This window comes from Siphateles boraxobius, unplaced genomic scaffold (assembly GCF_051911475.1).
Source record: "Siphateles boraxobius isolate OS27281-9 unplaced genomic scaffold, OSU_SipBor_1 77, whole genome shotgun sequence".
NCBI lineage: Eukaryota > Metazoa > Chordata > Actinopteri > Cypriniformes > Leuciscidae > Siphateles > Siphateles boraxobius.
The window spans coordinates 23,862,501-23,878,740 of NW_027509205.1; the positions used below are offsets into that span (position 1 = coordinate 23,862,501).

The 16,240-nt window shown below is 45.7% G+C and overlaps 1 protein-coding gene across 3 annotated transcripts in view; it reads left to right on the forward strand.

Moving 5' to 3' along the window:
* abcg2a (ATP-binding cassette, sub-family G (WHITE), member 2a) overlaps nucleotides 1–16,240 on the forward strand; it is a 33,776-nt gene that overhangs the window by 1,207 nt on the left and 16,329 nt on the right. For all 3 annotated transcript variants that reach the window (XM_077218641.1, XM_077218642.1, XM_077218643.1), the window contains exons 2-3: nucleotides 538–751; nucleotides 12,434–12,493. In XM_077218641.1, the coding sequence (XP_077074756.1) occupies nucleotides 546–751; nucleotides 12,434–12,493 (266 nt within the window). In that variant the 5' untranslated portion in view covers nucleotides 538–545. The remainder of the gene's footprint in view (nucleotides 1–537; nucleotides 752–12,433; nucleotides 12,494–16,240) is intronic.

Here is a 16,240-nt window from a genome sequence, read left to right on the forward strand (position 1 = left end):
TTGTGATTATTTTAATTAATTTCTGTGTAAAGCACTTTGAATTGCCATAGCGTTTGAAATATGCTATATGAATACACTTGAATTTCCTGGCTTACACCGCAAAAAATGCTTTTCTTACTCAGTGTTTTTGTCTTGTTTCCAGTCCTAATATGTACAATTTCTTAAATCGAGATGCATTTACTAGATGAGTAAAATGATATAAGATATTAAGTCCTGTTTTCCGGGCGAATTAATCAAAATTAAGTGAGTTGATGCTTAAAACAAGCAAAATTATCCACCTATGGTGTCAGAAAAATAATCTTAATTCAAACAGAAACAACATTATTTTTCTCACCCCATTGGCAGATCATTTTCCTTTTTTAAAGCATCAACTCACTGAATTTTGATAATTTTGATTAGTGATTTTACTCATGTAGTATGTTTGATATTTGGACTGGCCACAAGGCACTGATGGAGCGTAGGAACAGCGTGTGTGCAGTGTGAAGCTGCTGTGATGTTCTCCACATAAGCTGATGTTGCAGGTCTGCTGTTCCTCAGGGTTTGCGATGGCAGATACGGATGTTCAGCTGACGGGAGTCCAGGGTCTGGAGAATAAAGTGTCCCGAACTCATGTGTCCACCAGCATGTCTTCTTCAGCGTCCCGGCGAGGAGCGACCATGAGCTTTCACGACATCAACTATAACGTGAAGATGAAGAGCGGATTCCTCTGCAAGAGGAAGGTCACGCGCAAGAACATCCTCATCGACCTCAAGTGAGTCCATAATACAAATATTCCTTGTGTCAGGTGGTTACACACTAACATGTCAGGGACAATAACACAAACAAATAAACACATTTGGAAAAATAAAACAAAAACAAAAGACGAAAAATATTACAGCAACTATGATGCAGTAACACAATCCGCAGATTTGCCCATCATATTAGTGAATGACTCCCACATGCTCAACAAACATGCTTTCCTTTCCTTAATAACACAAATGTACCTTCCACGGTATGTCTTTCGTTGAAACTCAAACTTTGTATAAAAGTAATGTGGATTTACAATTTTCCAAAGATGATGCATGATTTTTGTGTTATTTTTGTACGTTTTTGTATGCATGGTTTTTGTTTGTATGCATGTTTTTGTGTGTTTTTTATGTTTTTGTATGCATGGTTTTTGTTTGTATGCATGTTTTTGTGTGTTTTTTATGTTTTTGTATGCATGTTTTTGTTTTGTGTATTTTTTTGTATGCATGTTTTTGTTTTTTTGTACGCATGTTTTTTTTAAATGTTTTTGTATGCATGTTTTGTTTCGTATGCATGTTATGTTTTTGTAATTGTATGCATGTTTGTTTTTTTTTTTGTATGCATATTTTGTTGTTGTATGAATGTTTTAGTTTTTTTGTATGCATGTTTTTTCTGTATGTTTTTGTATGCATGTTTTTTGTATGTTTGTTTATGCATGCTTTTATTTTTTTATGTTTTATATTAGTGGTGTAACACCCTCATGTCAAGATTCAATACATTTCACAATACTGAACTCACGATACAATATTATTGCAATACTTGCGATTTAAGACATTTGATAAAATCAGATACAATTATTATTAAAAGGTTAACAAAAAATTTACTGTTTATCATAATACAAAATGTGTGGGTGTAAATGAATAGGCTGGAAACCCAAAGCACAGGACAATAGAGACACCAGAATAAAAATATTCATGATTTTGAAGCTGAAAACAGAATTATTTTAGACTAATATGCTTTCACTCTTCACAGACTAGATATATTTAAAATAATGTTTTTTTTGTTTTTTTTACTTTTTACTGGTAACATCAAACATTTGCCATTATCAGGACCCACAATTTTGTATGCATGTTTTAATATTTTATATGCATATTTTTTTCTATATTTGTTTATGCATGGTTTTATTTTTTATGTTTTTTTATGCATGCTTTTATGGGTGTTTTTATATGCATGTTTTTATTTTATTTTTTAGTATGCATGTTGTTTGTTGCATGCATCTATGTATTTTTTGTTCTCTTACGAGAGTATCTCTCGTACTGCGTAATATCTTACGCTATGAGGAAAACCTCTTTTCCACGAGGTATTGAAGCCAAAAATGATCCTTAATTTTGAATTAATGTAAAACGCTGTGCGGTAGCATGCAGACATAGGCAAGACGGCTCGCGCGCCTATTGGTTGCCCTGCGGCAACAGCAGCAGCCTATCGAGAGAGGCCCTGCGTGACGTGATACCCAATGGGGGCGCTACGCGCCCTTTTCGTCACGTTCCGCCAGAATAGGCGTGGCCTTGGTGTATAAATACCCTCGACAGGCTGATACAAACTGATTTTCATCTCTTCAGCGAAGCACTACTGCATCGCTGGATCCGGAGTGAGAAGCCGCGCCGTCTGATAGTAAGCCTACTGCAGGACGAGCCTTCGAGCCTGAAGCCGCTGGCCTTCACCTCGCCGCCTTCAGCCGTACCTACTGCGCTTTCCGGCGTTAATATCCTTTTTCACTGCTAGAGTGTGTGTTCGCCGTCACGACTCACACTCTCTCTCTCTTTCTCTTTATCTAAAAGAGCAGCGTCTTTTAAAGATGCTTTGTTCCTGTGGAACTATTGCCATGGTGACTCTGAGGACTTGCCTGGCATTTTTTTCTCCGAGTCTGCACTCCCGCCCGCTGTAGTGCCGCACCGCAAAGCGCCGTACTCAGCGGGTCCCCGAGCCTTCTCCAGCCCATGAAAGCTCGCCGGTTCGCCCGCCAGCTTCACCAGCTTCAATCGAGTTGCCCACTGACGGACAACGGCCGCCGCGCGCCGCCGCTTCCGCCATTAGTGACGACAAGATAGCTACATCTGTAGAGAAGGCCAGCTATTGCCATGGTGACTGAGACTCCCTCCCGCTGTAGTGCCGCGCCGCAAAGCGCCGTTCTCAGCGGGTCCCCGAGCCTTCTCCAGCCGTGAAAACTCGCCGGTTCGCCCGCCAGCTTCACCAGCTTCAATCAAGTCGCTCACTGACGGACAACGGCCGCCGCGCGCCGCCGCTTCCGCCATTAATGACGACGAGATAGCTGCATCTGTAGAGAAGGCCAGCTATTGCCATGGTGAGTGAGACTCCCGCCCGCTGTAGTGCCGCGCCGCAAAGCGCCGTACTCAGCGGGTCCCCGAGCCTTCTCCAGCCGTGAAAACTCGCCGGTTCGCCCGCCAGCTTCACCAGCTTCAATCAAGTCGCTCACTGACGGACAACGGCCGCCGCGCGCCGCCGCTTCCGCCATTAATGACGACGAGATAGCTGCATCTGTAGAGAAGGCCAGCTGCTCTATCCTGGCGACGGACAGTGAGGATTGGGCGAGCTCTGTGAACCTCCCCCCTTCTGCCCGCGAGTTGTCAGGGAAACGGGCCAGCATCAAAACCGCGGGAAGCTTTCTTTACGTTATAAGAAAGCTACCCCGCCCCCTCTGGGCATGTGTCACCGGCGAAATGAGGAAAGGGTGTGTTTTTAGTCCTGCCGAGGTCGGACCAATCTCCATTTCTCAAACATTTCTCAGCTCCTCTTAGTTTGAGCGGCTGAAAATGTCAATATTGCAGCAATGAGCCTGTTGTATAACACGCATGCCTGCAAACAAACGCCAACACACAGAAAACTGTGATGACGCTCTCTTAATTGCTCAAGCTATTTTAAGCTTTTGTCGTTTCCCCCTGTGGCTCAGTGGCGAAACCCAAAGCCTTCGCACGAGAGACCCATGTTCGATCCCAGCTCTCGAAGTGGATAAAATTTAGTCTCGCCGCGGCCAGACTTGCACCGAAAGTTTTCGCTCGTTCAGTTCCAAGAAAATGCGACTGTTCCCGTGTATTTTGCAGTAAACAAGCCGGTACCATGGCCCGCTTGCCTGCACACAAATGCCGTTTCCACGGCGACCCAGAGAAATCATATAAGCAGTGTATTTTCTGGTATTCCGGCCACAGCCGATGGTGTTATGAGTGTAATAAAAATGCCCACAGCCCAGTGTTCATTTCTACACACAAACACAGCCCGCCACAGTGCAGGGCTCGCACAGATGAGGTCGACTCATGTCAATTGTGCATTAAATGTAGTGAATGTGCCCACAACCCAGTGCCCACAAACACTACACACTGCATGTGCCACGTTTTCTGCAAAACGAAACCAACACACATACAGTCAGCTAAGACCCACGGTGTTTAAGTCTCGCCGCGGCCAGACTCCACCGAAACTTCTCGCTCGTTCAGTTCCAAACAATCTGACTGTTCCAGTGTATTTCGCAATAAACAAGCCGGTACCACAGCCCGCTTGCCTGCACACAAACGCCTTTTTTACGGCGACCGAGATAAATCACAAAAAAGAGTGTATTTTCTGGTATTCCGGCCACGGCCGATGGTGTTATGAGTGTTGTAAGAATGCCCACGTCTCAGTGCCCATTCCCACACACAGACACAGCCCGCCACAGTTCAGGGCTAGCACAAATAAAATCGACTCATGTCGATTGTGCAAAAAAATAAATAAATGTAGTGAATGTGCCCACGACACAGTGACCACAAACACTACACGATACGTGTCTCTCGGATTTCTGTAAAAACGAAACCGACACACATTCAGTTAGCACAAGCCGACGGTGTTTTCAGTGCAGTGAGTGTGCCTGCTGTCCCGCGCCCACATTCCCTCACAGACACGCTCAACCCCATGGGGTTTGTCCCGCTCGCTTCTCTCCACAATATGTCATAGAGAATGAGCGCGACCAGGCTGCCCGCCGTGATCGGCGCGCCTCCCGCCTCGCACACTGTAAACACCGTTTTTATGTCTCAGCACACCGAAGCTCTGCGGCCGCAGTTATGCCGCGGCCAGAGCCCGGATTTCATTCTACCTCTAGCTATTCACGCAGAGGCGTGGGCCAAGCTTCCCGGGATATCAGAATGGGTGTTGAACACTATAAAAAGAGGCTATTCGCTACAGTTCCCCGCCGTTAGACGGCGCGAGTCGAAACCACGGTAAACAATGAAGTATCTCATCTACTTCGAGCCGAAATAGCGAAACTGCTGAGCAAAGGGGCCATAGAACCTTTATCTCAGCATCAGAGCGAAGGGGGGCTATACAGCAGATATTTTCTGGTACCGAAAAAGACGGGTGTCTCAGACCCATTCTAGATCTGCGACGGCTAAGCAGAGTGCTTATGAAGCGCCGGTTCAGAACGCTGACAACCAGGAAAATCCTTGCGCAAGTGCGCCAGGGAGACTGGTTTATGTCAATAGATCTGAAAGACGCCTTTTTCCAAAACAAATAGTGTCATGTCACAGGCGATTCTTGAAATTCGCCTTCGAAGGCCAGGCATGTCAATACACAGTCCTACCATTCGACCTATCCCTAGCACCCCGTACATTTACGCACCCCTGAGACTTCAGGGCCTGCGAGTTTTGAACTACTTGGACGATTGGCTGATTCTAGCTCGATCACATTCAGAGCTCATAGAACACAGAACCACATTACTCGAGCATCTCGAGAATCTGAGTCTCACAGTCAATTGGGCGTAGAGTTCGCTGTTTCCCAGCCAGAAAATCTCTTTTCTGGGAACAGTGCGGGACTCACTGTCCATGACAGCACGTCTGTCGCCGGAGCCCGAACTGGATATTCAGCGCGCCGTGAAATCCTTTCGCCGCGGCTCTATAGTCCCGCTCAAAAGGTTTCAGAAAATGCTGGGCCTCATGGACTCGGCATCTTCGGTACTTCAGCTGGGCCTGCTTCGCTTACGCCCACTGCAGTTATGGCTGAAAGTGCGAATTCCACCCCAGGCATGGACCTCTGGTCTGTTTCGCCTCAAGGTCGACATGAAATGCGTTTCGGCTCTGGAACCTTGGAAAATAGCTGACTGGTATCAGTCAGGCGTGAGTCTGGGGACTCCCTCGAGTGTGACGGCGGTGTCCACGGACGCCTCCACCTCGGGATGGGGAGCGCTGCTCGAGGGCAGACCGTTCTTTGGCCAGTGGTCAGAACGGGAAAAGCTCCTACACATAAACTGTCTGGAAATGCTGGCAGTCGACAACGCGCTACGGCGCGTTTGTCCCCAGATAAAAGGCCGCCACGTCTTAGTCCGGTCGGACAACATGTCAGTGGTGGCATACATAAATCGCCAGGGTGGCGTCAGATCCCGAAACCTTTACAGGCTAACGGAACGCCTCCTGGTCTGGGCTCAGAAAAACCTGCTTTCACTGAAAGCAGCGCATGTGCCTGGTCGCCTGAATCTGGGACCAGCCTGTCTGTCCAGAAACAATGTCCCAGCAGGGGAATGGTCGCTGCAACCGCAGACGATCCAACTGCTGTGGGAGACATTCGGCAGAGCGCAGGTGGACTTGTTCGCGTCCCAAGAAAACGCTCACTGTCCGAACTTTTTCTCCAAGAGCAGGGATGCGCTGGCCCACATATGGCCCCGCTGCCCCCTCTATGCTTTTCCCCCCGTATCGCTCCAGCCTCAAGTGCTGGAACGAATCAGGGAAAACAGATGCCCAGTGGTGCTTGTGGCTCTGCTCTAGACGAACCAGAATTGGTTCCCAGTCCTGATGCGGCGGACCAGCACTGCCCCGTGGCCGATACAGGTGAGGAGAGACCTCCTCTCTCAGACAAAGGGCTGGATCTGGCATCCTCGCCCGGATTTATGGTCCCTACATGCATGGGCCATCAACGGGTACCCGCTAACCTCCCAGAGGGAGTGTTAAACACAATCACGCAGGCTAGAGCCCCGTCTACTAGACTGCTCTATTCCTCAAAGTGGTCTGTGTTCTCTGCCTGGTGTCAAGCTCAGGGCTTTTCACCCGTAGACTGCGGAGTTACGGAAGTGCTCTCCTTCCTTCAGGAGCTGCTGGATAAGGGCAGAACCCCATCCATGCTCAAAGTATGCGTGGCGGCCATAGCGGCGTTTGCAAAACCGACGTCTGGTCAGTCACTGGGGAAAAACGACCTGGTCGTGCGATTCTTCATGGGAGCTCGGAGGCTGAATCCTCCCAGACCCCCCTCAGTCCCTGTGTGGGACCTTTCTACGGTTTTTGAAGCCATGAAAGGTGCCCCATTCGAGCCAATCCATTTGTCAGATATGAAACATCTGTCTCTCAAAACGGTATTCCTTATGGCTCTCGCTTCAGTGAAGCGCGTAGGGGACTTGCAAGCGCTTTCAGTAAGCACGTCATGCATGGAGTTTGGGCCTAATGACTCAAAAGTCATTCTCAAACCAAGGCACGGGTACGTGCCCAAATCCCTCAACACACCGTTCAGGGCCCAGGTTATTTCCCTGTGCGCCCTCCCAGTTCATGATGAGGAGGAGGATGCGAGTCTCCTCTGCCCTGTCAGGGCACTGAGAGCTTATGTGTCCCGCTCGTCTGTCTTCAGACAGAATGAGCAGCTCTTCGTTTTGTTTGGTGGACGCTCCAAGGGACTGGCCGCATCAAAACAGAGCCTATCCAGATGGATAGTCGATGCCATAGCGCTGGCTTACACTTCTAAGGGCCTGCAGTGTCCTTTGGGTGTCAGAGCGCACTCCACGAGGGCCGTGGCCTCGTCGTGGGCGTGGTCTAGCGGGATTTCCTTGCAAGATATCTGTATGGCGGCAGGCTGGGCCTCGCCGTCTACATTTATAAGGTTTTATAACCGAGAGGTTCCCGCCTTACAGGCCAAGCTGCTGTCGGTCTAGAATTCAGTACTATCTGCCCCGCTGCGCCGGCGCAGAATGCTGAGTTTTGCTTGTGCATCGCTCACTGATCGATAGAACAGCTCCATGGGTGTTGAATAACCCGTACTTATACCCAGTTCAGGCTGAACACTTTCACCCTGTCTGCGTGAAACACTGTTAACATAACTAGCTCCTGTAGGATGCTATTTCATGGGGAATGATGCTTGCAGCCTCTCTTCTCCGACTCTCTGTGAGTCTACGGTGATTATGCACTATATGAGCCCTTGGGACTACTGCCCTTGAGACTTTGGTGTCGGATCCCAGTACGCACGGCGTGTTGCATTGTGTTCCCCATAGCCTAAGATATTACGCAGTACGAGAGATGCTCTCGTAAGAGAACGTACTCTGTTACTAACGTAACCTCGGTTCTCTCTAGAGAGGGAACGAGTACTGCGTATCTTGCCATGCATACAACAGCGCTGGTTCCCATTTAGTGATGAAAACCAGTTTGTATCAGCCTGTCGAGCGTATTTATAGGCCAAGGCCACGCCTACTCTGGCGGGACGTGACGAAATGGGCGCGCAGCGTCACGCTGGGCCTCTTTCGATAGGCTGCTGCTGTTGCCGCAGGGCAGCCAATAGGCGCGCGAGCTGTCTTGCCTATGTCTTGCCTATGTCTTGCCTATGTCTTGCCTATGTCTTGCTGCGTGCTGCCGCACAGCGTTTTACATTAATTCAAAATTAAGGATAATTTTTGGCTTCAATATCTCGTGGAAAAGAGGTTTTCCCCATAGTGTAAGATATTACGCAATACTCGTTCCCTCGTTCTTTTGTGTTTTATATTTATTTTTGTATGTTTTTTGTAAACAAGTTGTTTTTATAGTAATACTAGTTTTTTCAAGCTGCCAAGTCACGTTTATTTCCATAGCGCTTTATACAATTAAAATAGTTTCAAAACCGCTTCACAGTAACAAACATGAAAATTATCATCATAATTTATGCAAACTTCATCAGATGTGAGACAGTTAATGACATTAGCAGGCTGTGATTTATACTGTAGTTTTCATAGACTGATGAAATTCTGGTTCATTCTGAGTTTGATTTGACGTGTTGCTTTAAAAGTATTCAGTGTTGTGTTGTGTTGGCCAGCAGATCTCTTGTTCAGACTTGTTTTCTGCCCCGCTCTTCTTCTGTGCGCTCTGAAAACCTGGAGTCGATGTGAACGGTGGCACGTTTGGCCCTTGTGTGAACGAGTGAATGAATGTGATGGAAGTAACGGTTATTCTTGTGTTTTCATTCCTGGATTTGACATCCTTTCAGAGGTCGTAGGTCTGAGAACATGCGGACGTGATGCGGGGTAACATGTGCCGTGGGATTGTGTGATTGTGTGATTGTGCGATTGTGTGATTGGGGAAACCACCAGGGAAGGCTTGTGTGAATTGAAGGAAGGAAGTATGGAGATGTTTCAACCAACTCCAGCTAAACGTGCCCTCAGAAATACACCGGCTTGAGTTCTTTCTTTTCTTTCTTTCGTTTGGTTTGGTCATTTACAGATCATTCAATCAATCAAATCATTCGAAACATAAACTTAAACATAAAAGTTCACTGCAAAAACTGCTTTTCTTACTTTGTGTTTTTGTCTCGTTTCCAGTCCAAATATCTAAAAAATAAATAAATAAAGATGCATTTGCCAGAAAAGTAAAATGATATAAAATTGTATGTCCTGTTTTCTGGGGAAATGATCAAAATTAAGTGAGTTGATGCTTAAGAAAAGCAAAATTATCTGCAAATGGGGAAAGAAAAATAATAAAGAAAAATAATCTTAATTCAAACAGAAATAAGATTATTTTTCTCACCCCATTGGCAGATCATTTTGCTTTTTTAAGAAAAAAGTCACTTAATTTTAATTTATTTCCCAAGACTTAATATCTTATGCAATTTTACTCCTCTAGTAAATGCATCTTGATTTAAGAATTTTTAGGTATTTGGACTGGAAACAAGACAAAACGCATTTTTTACAGTGTAGAAACAGCATTTACATAGACAAACAGCAGCAGAAACACACACACACACCCTGTGATGAGCACACACACACTTTACACATGTGCATGTTTACCGAACACACACACACACACTTTCATAACCTGATGATCGGTGTCACATGTTCACACACCCGCTGTCTCCAGGTCATTGTCCCGCATGAAAGTCTCTGAAGAACAATAGCACTGAACTTTCACACGGGAGAGCACAACACAACTCAACACAACACAACACAACACAACTCAACACAACTCAACACAACACAACTCAAAACAACTCAACACTACACAACTCAACACAACTCAACTCAAAACAACACAACGCAACTCAAAACAATGCAACAACACAACACAACTCAACTCAACTCAACTCAACACAACTCAACTCAACTCAACACAACTCAACACAACTCAACACAACTCAACACAACTCAACTCAACTCAACACAACACAACTCAAAACAACTCAACACTACACAACTCAACACAACTCAACTAAAAACAACACAACGCAACTCAAAACAACGCAACAACACAACACAACTCAACTCAACACAACACAACTCAACTCAACACAACTCAACACAACTCAACACAACTCAACACAACTCAACACAACTCAACTCAACACAACTCAACACAACTCAACACTACACAACACTACACAACACTACACAACACTACACAACACTACACAACACTACACAACACTACACAACACTACACAACACTACACAACACAAACTCAAACTCAAACTAAAACACAACACAACTCAATACAACACAACACAAGCTCAAACTCAAACACAACACAACACAAACTCAAACTCAAACACAACACAAGACAAACTCAAACACAAACTCAAACTCAACACAGCACAAGTCAAACTCAAACACAACACAAGACAAACTCAAACACAACACAAGCTCAAACTCAAACACACTCAAACACAAAACACAAACACAAATACAAGCTCAAGCTCAAACACAACACAACACAAGACAAACTCAAACACAACACAACACAAGCTCAAGCTCCAACTCAAACACAACACAAGACAAGACAAATTCAAACACAACACAACACAAGCTCAAACTCAAACTCAACATAACACAAGACAAACGCAAACACAACAAAACACAAGCTCAAGCACAACACAACACAAACTGAAACTCAACTTTATCTCAGAGTTTGCAGTGTTTGCTGTCGGTCAGATCTGGACTCCTGCCGTCAGATAAGAGTCCGTCACAGATATAAATCAGGAACAGTCAGACGGGCTTCATCACTGTTTACAGTCACTCGCAGTCGCTTTACACTCCAAGAGCAAAACATTAGTACTTTATTTTGGAAAATGAAAATTGAAATGAAGCGTATTTTTAGCACTCCTAAATTATTTTTATATTTACCCCTAAAATTTTCAATAACATTGCAAAAAAAATCACATTCTCATCACTCTAATACTATAATGAAAATCATCTTGTCAAAACACAATATTAATATTTATAAAACAGAACATAATTTTCTTTTTATGCAGTATATTTATTATTTAGTATAATATAATTCTCTCTCTCTCTCTCTCTCTCTCTCTCTCTCTCTCTCTCTCTCTCTCTATATATATATATATATATATATATATATATATATATAAACAAACATCGTATAATAGTAAGAAATAAATAATATATTAATTATATATTAAATATAAATGATCTATTTAATATTATTATCTCAATATTTTATTTCAATTAATTATGATTTTCCCCCCTAATATTTTTAATTTTTTCTTAAAATTGACACATTCAGTACAGCAAAAACTATAATCTTATTTCAGAATTGACATTTTAAATTTTTTGAAAACTTCATTTAACTTTGTCATTTGAAATACTGAGTGTTTCCTCTATTGTGAGAGTGAATTATTTATCAGATTTTCCTGTGTGTGTTCAACCCTTGTACAGTATTCCTGTGTTTGCTGTCAGCTCATCCCAGTGTGATCATTAACCCGTGTGTGTGTGCGCGTGCGTGTGTGCGAGTGTGGGCGTGCGTGTGTGCGAGTGTGGGCGTGCCTGTGTGCGAGTGTGGGCGTGCGTGTGTGCGAGTGTGGGCGTGCGAGTGTGGGCGTGCGAGTGTGGGCGTGCGTGTGTGCGAGTGTGGGCGTGCCTGCGTGTGTGTGTGTGTGTGTGCGTGCGTGTGTGTGCGTGCGTGTGTGTGTGCGCGTGTGGGCGTGCGTGTGTGCTGTGCGTGTGTGCTGTGCGTGTGTGCTGTGCGTGTGTGTGTGCTGTGCGTGTGTGTGTGTGTGTGCGTGCCTATGTGCGTGTGTGTGTGTGTGTGTGTGCGTGCGTGTGTGTGAGCTGGTTGTATAAGTGCTGATGTTTATTTCCTCATCTGAAGTTATGAAAGTATTTAATCTGCATCGATGAGACCCATGCGCTCTGCTATCGCCCTCGTCAGAGTGTTTCCTCCAGTAACTTTAACTATTACTCTGAGGATTACGAGGGAATATTAATTATGACTCGTTACATTCATCCGGTGTTTTGCAGTGATATAGTAGATTAAAATATTAATATTAAAATAATCTTGTCTCCCAAAAAGAAACTGCATTTCACTATAGCTTTGAATGCGGCTCATCCAATCAGAATCCGTGTGTTTGGCTTTTTTTTAAAAAATGTTTATTATATAATGATGATGAAGAAGAAAATGAGGTGGTGATAATTATTAGATAATTCTGTGTTGTTTTCTCTAGTGGCATCATGAAGCCGGGACTGAACGCCATATTAGGAGCGACCGGGAGCGGGAAATCATCGTAAGATCTATCTATCCATCCATCCATCCATCCCAGACATCCATCCATCCATCCCAGACATCCATCCATCCATCCATCCCAGACATCCATCCATCCATCCCAGACATCCATCCATCCATCCATCCATCCATCCCAGACATCCATCCATCCATCCATCCCAGACATCCATCCATCCATCCCAGACATCCATCCATCCATCCATCCCAGACATCCATCCATCCATCCCAGACATCCATCCGTCCATCCATCCCAGACATCCATCCATCCATCCCAGACATCCATCCATCCATCCATCCCAGACATCCATCCATCCATCCATCCCAGACATCCATCCATCCATCCATCCCAGACATCCATCCATCCATCCATCCCAGACATCCATCCGTCCATCCATCCCAGACATCCATCCATCCATCCCAGACATCCATCCATCCATCCATCCCAGACATCCATCCATCCATCCATCCCAGACATCCATCCATCCATCCATCCCAGACATCCATCCATCCATCCATCCCAGACATCCATCCATCCATCCATCCCAAACATCAATCCATCCATCCCAGACATCCAGACATCCATCCATCCCAGACATCCATCCATCCATCCATCCCAAACATCCATCCATCCCAAACATCAATCCATCCATCCCAGACATCCATCCCAGACATCCATCCATCCATCCATCCATCCCAGACATCCATCCATCCCAGACATCCACCCATCCATCCATCCATCCCAGACATCCATCCATACCAAACATCCATCCATCCATCCATCCCAGACATCCATCCATCCATCCCAGACATCCATCCATCCATCCCAGACATCCATCCATCCATCCCAGACATCCATCCATCCATCCCAGACATCCATCCATCCATCCCAGACATCCATCTATCCATCCATCCATCCCAGACATCTATCCATCCATCCATCCATCCATCCCAGACATCCATCCATCCCAGACATCCATCCATCCATCCCAGACATCCATCCATCCATCTATCCATCCATCCATCCCAGACATCCATCAATCCATCCATCCCATCCATCCATCCCAGACATCCATCCCAGACATCCATCCATCCCAGACATCCATCCATCCATCCATCCCAAACATCCATCCATCCCAGACATCCATCCATCCATCCATCCCAAACATCCATCCATCCCAGACATCCATCCATCCATCCATCCCAGACATCCATCCATCCCAGACATCCATCCATCCCAGACATCCATCCATCCATCCATCCCAGACATCCATCCATCCCAGACATCCATCCATCCATCCCAGACATCCATCCATCCATCTATCCATCCATCCATCCCAGACATCCATCCATCCATCCCAGACATCCATCCATCCATCCATCCATCCCAGACATCCATCCATCCCAGACATCCATCCATCCATCCCAGACATCCATCCATCCATCTATCCATCCATCCATCCCAGACATCCATCAATCCATCCATCCCATCCATCCATCCCAGACATCCATCCCAGACATCCATCCCAGACATCCATCCCAGACATCCATCCATCCCAGACATCCATCCATCCATCCCATCCATCCCAGACATCCATCCATCCATCCATCCCAGACATCCATCCATCCATCCATCCCAGACATCCATCCATCCATCCATCCCAGACATCCATCCATCCCAGACATCCATCCCAGACATCCATCCATCCCAGACATCCATCCATCCATCCATCCCAGACATCCATCCATCCCAAACATCCATCCATCCCAGACATCCATCCATCCCAGACATCCATCCATCCATCCATCCCAGACATCCATCCATCCATCCATCCATCCCAGACATCCATCCATCCCAGACATCCATCCATCCCAGACATCCATCTATCCATCCATCCATCCCAGACATCTATCCATCCATCCATCCCAGACATCCATCCATCCATCCATCCATCCCAGACATCCATCCATCCCAGACATCCATCCATCCATCCCAGACATCCATCCATCCATCTATCCATCCATCCATCCCAGACATCCATCAATCCATCCATCCCATCCATCCATCCATCCCAGACATCCATCCCAGACATCCATCCATCCATCCCAGACATCCATCCATCCCAGACATCCATCCATCCATCCATCCCAGACATCCATCCATCCATCCCAGACATCCATCCATCCCAGACATCCATCCCAAACATCCATCCATCCCAGACATCCATCCATCCATCCCAGACATCCATCCATCCCAAACATCCATCCCAGACATCCATCCCAGACATCCATCCATCCATCCATCCCAGACATCCATCCATCCATCCCTCCATCCCAGACATCCATCCATCCCAAACATCCATCCCAGACATCCATCCATCCATCCCAGACATCCATCCATCCATCCCAGACATCCATCCATCCATCCCAGACATCCATCCATCCATCCATCCCAGACATCCATCCATCCATCCCAGACATCCATCCATCCATCCATCCCAGACATCCATCCATCCATCCATCCCAGACATCCATCCATCCATCCATCCCAGACATCCATCCATCCATCCATCCCAGACATCCATCCATCCATCCATCCCAGACATCCATCCATCCATCCATCCCAGACATCCATCCATCCATCCCAGACATCCATCCATCCATCCATCCATCCCAGACATTCATCCATCCAGACATCCATCCATCCATCCATCCCAGACATCCATCCATCCCAAACATCCATCCCAGACATCCATCCATTCATCCATCCATCCATCCCAGACATCCATCCATCCATCCCAGACATCCAGACATCCATCCATCCCAGACATCCATCCATCCATCCCATCCATCCATCCATCCATCCATCCATCCCAGACATCCATCCATCCATCCATCCATTTGCAGATCATTTTGAAAACTTCAGAAAAAAAATTTACTCATCTAGTAAATGCATCTTGATTTAAGAAATGTTTAGATATTTGGACTGGAAAAAAGACAAAAATACTAAGTTTTTTTTGCAGTATAAAATAATGCCATGAACTCAAAACATTGACAAGAATAGAACGCTTACAAACAGTGGTTACACAAACAATACTTGACAAACACACAGCAAACATGAGGGCTTAAATACACAAGACTAATGACTAGACCAGGGACACCTGTGAACATAATCAAGACAGTCAACCAGGGGATCACATGACTAAAACATGGGATCACATGACTAAAACATGGGATCACATGACTAAAACAGAGGATCACATGACTAAAACAGGGGATCACATGACTAAAACAGGGGATCACATGACTAAAACAGGGGATCACATGACTAAAACAGGGGATCACATGACTAAAACAAGGGATCACATGACTAAAACAGAGGATCACATGACTATAACAGGGGATCACATGACTAAAACATGGGATCACATGACTAAAACATGGGATCACATGACTAAAACATGGGATCACATGACTAAAACAGGGGATCACATGAATAAAACAGAGGATCACATGACTAAAACAGGGATCACATGACCAAAACAGGGGCTCACATGGGATCACATGACTAAAACATGGGATCACATGACTAAAACAGAGGATCACATGACTAAAACGGGATCACATGACTAAAACGGGATCACATGACTAAAACATGGGATCACATGACTAAAACATGGGATCACATGACTAAAACAGGGGATCACATGACTAAAACAGGGGATCACATGACTAAAACAGGGGATCACAT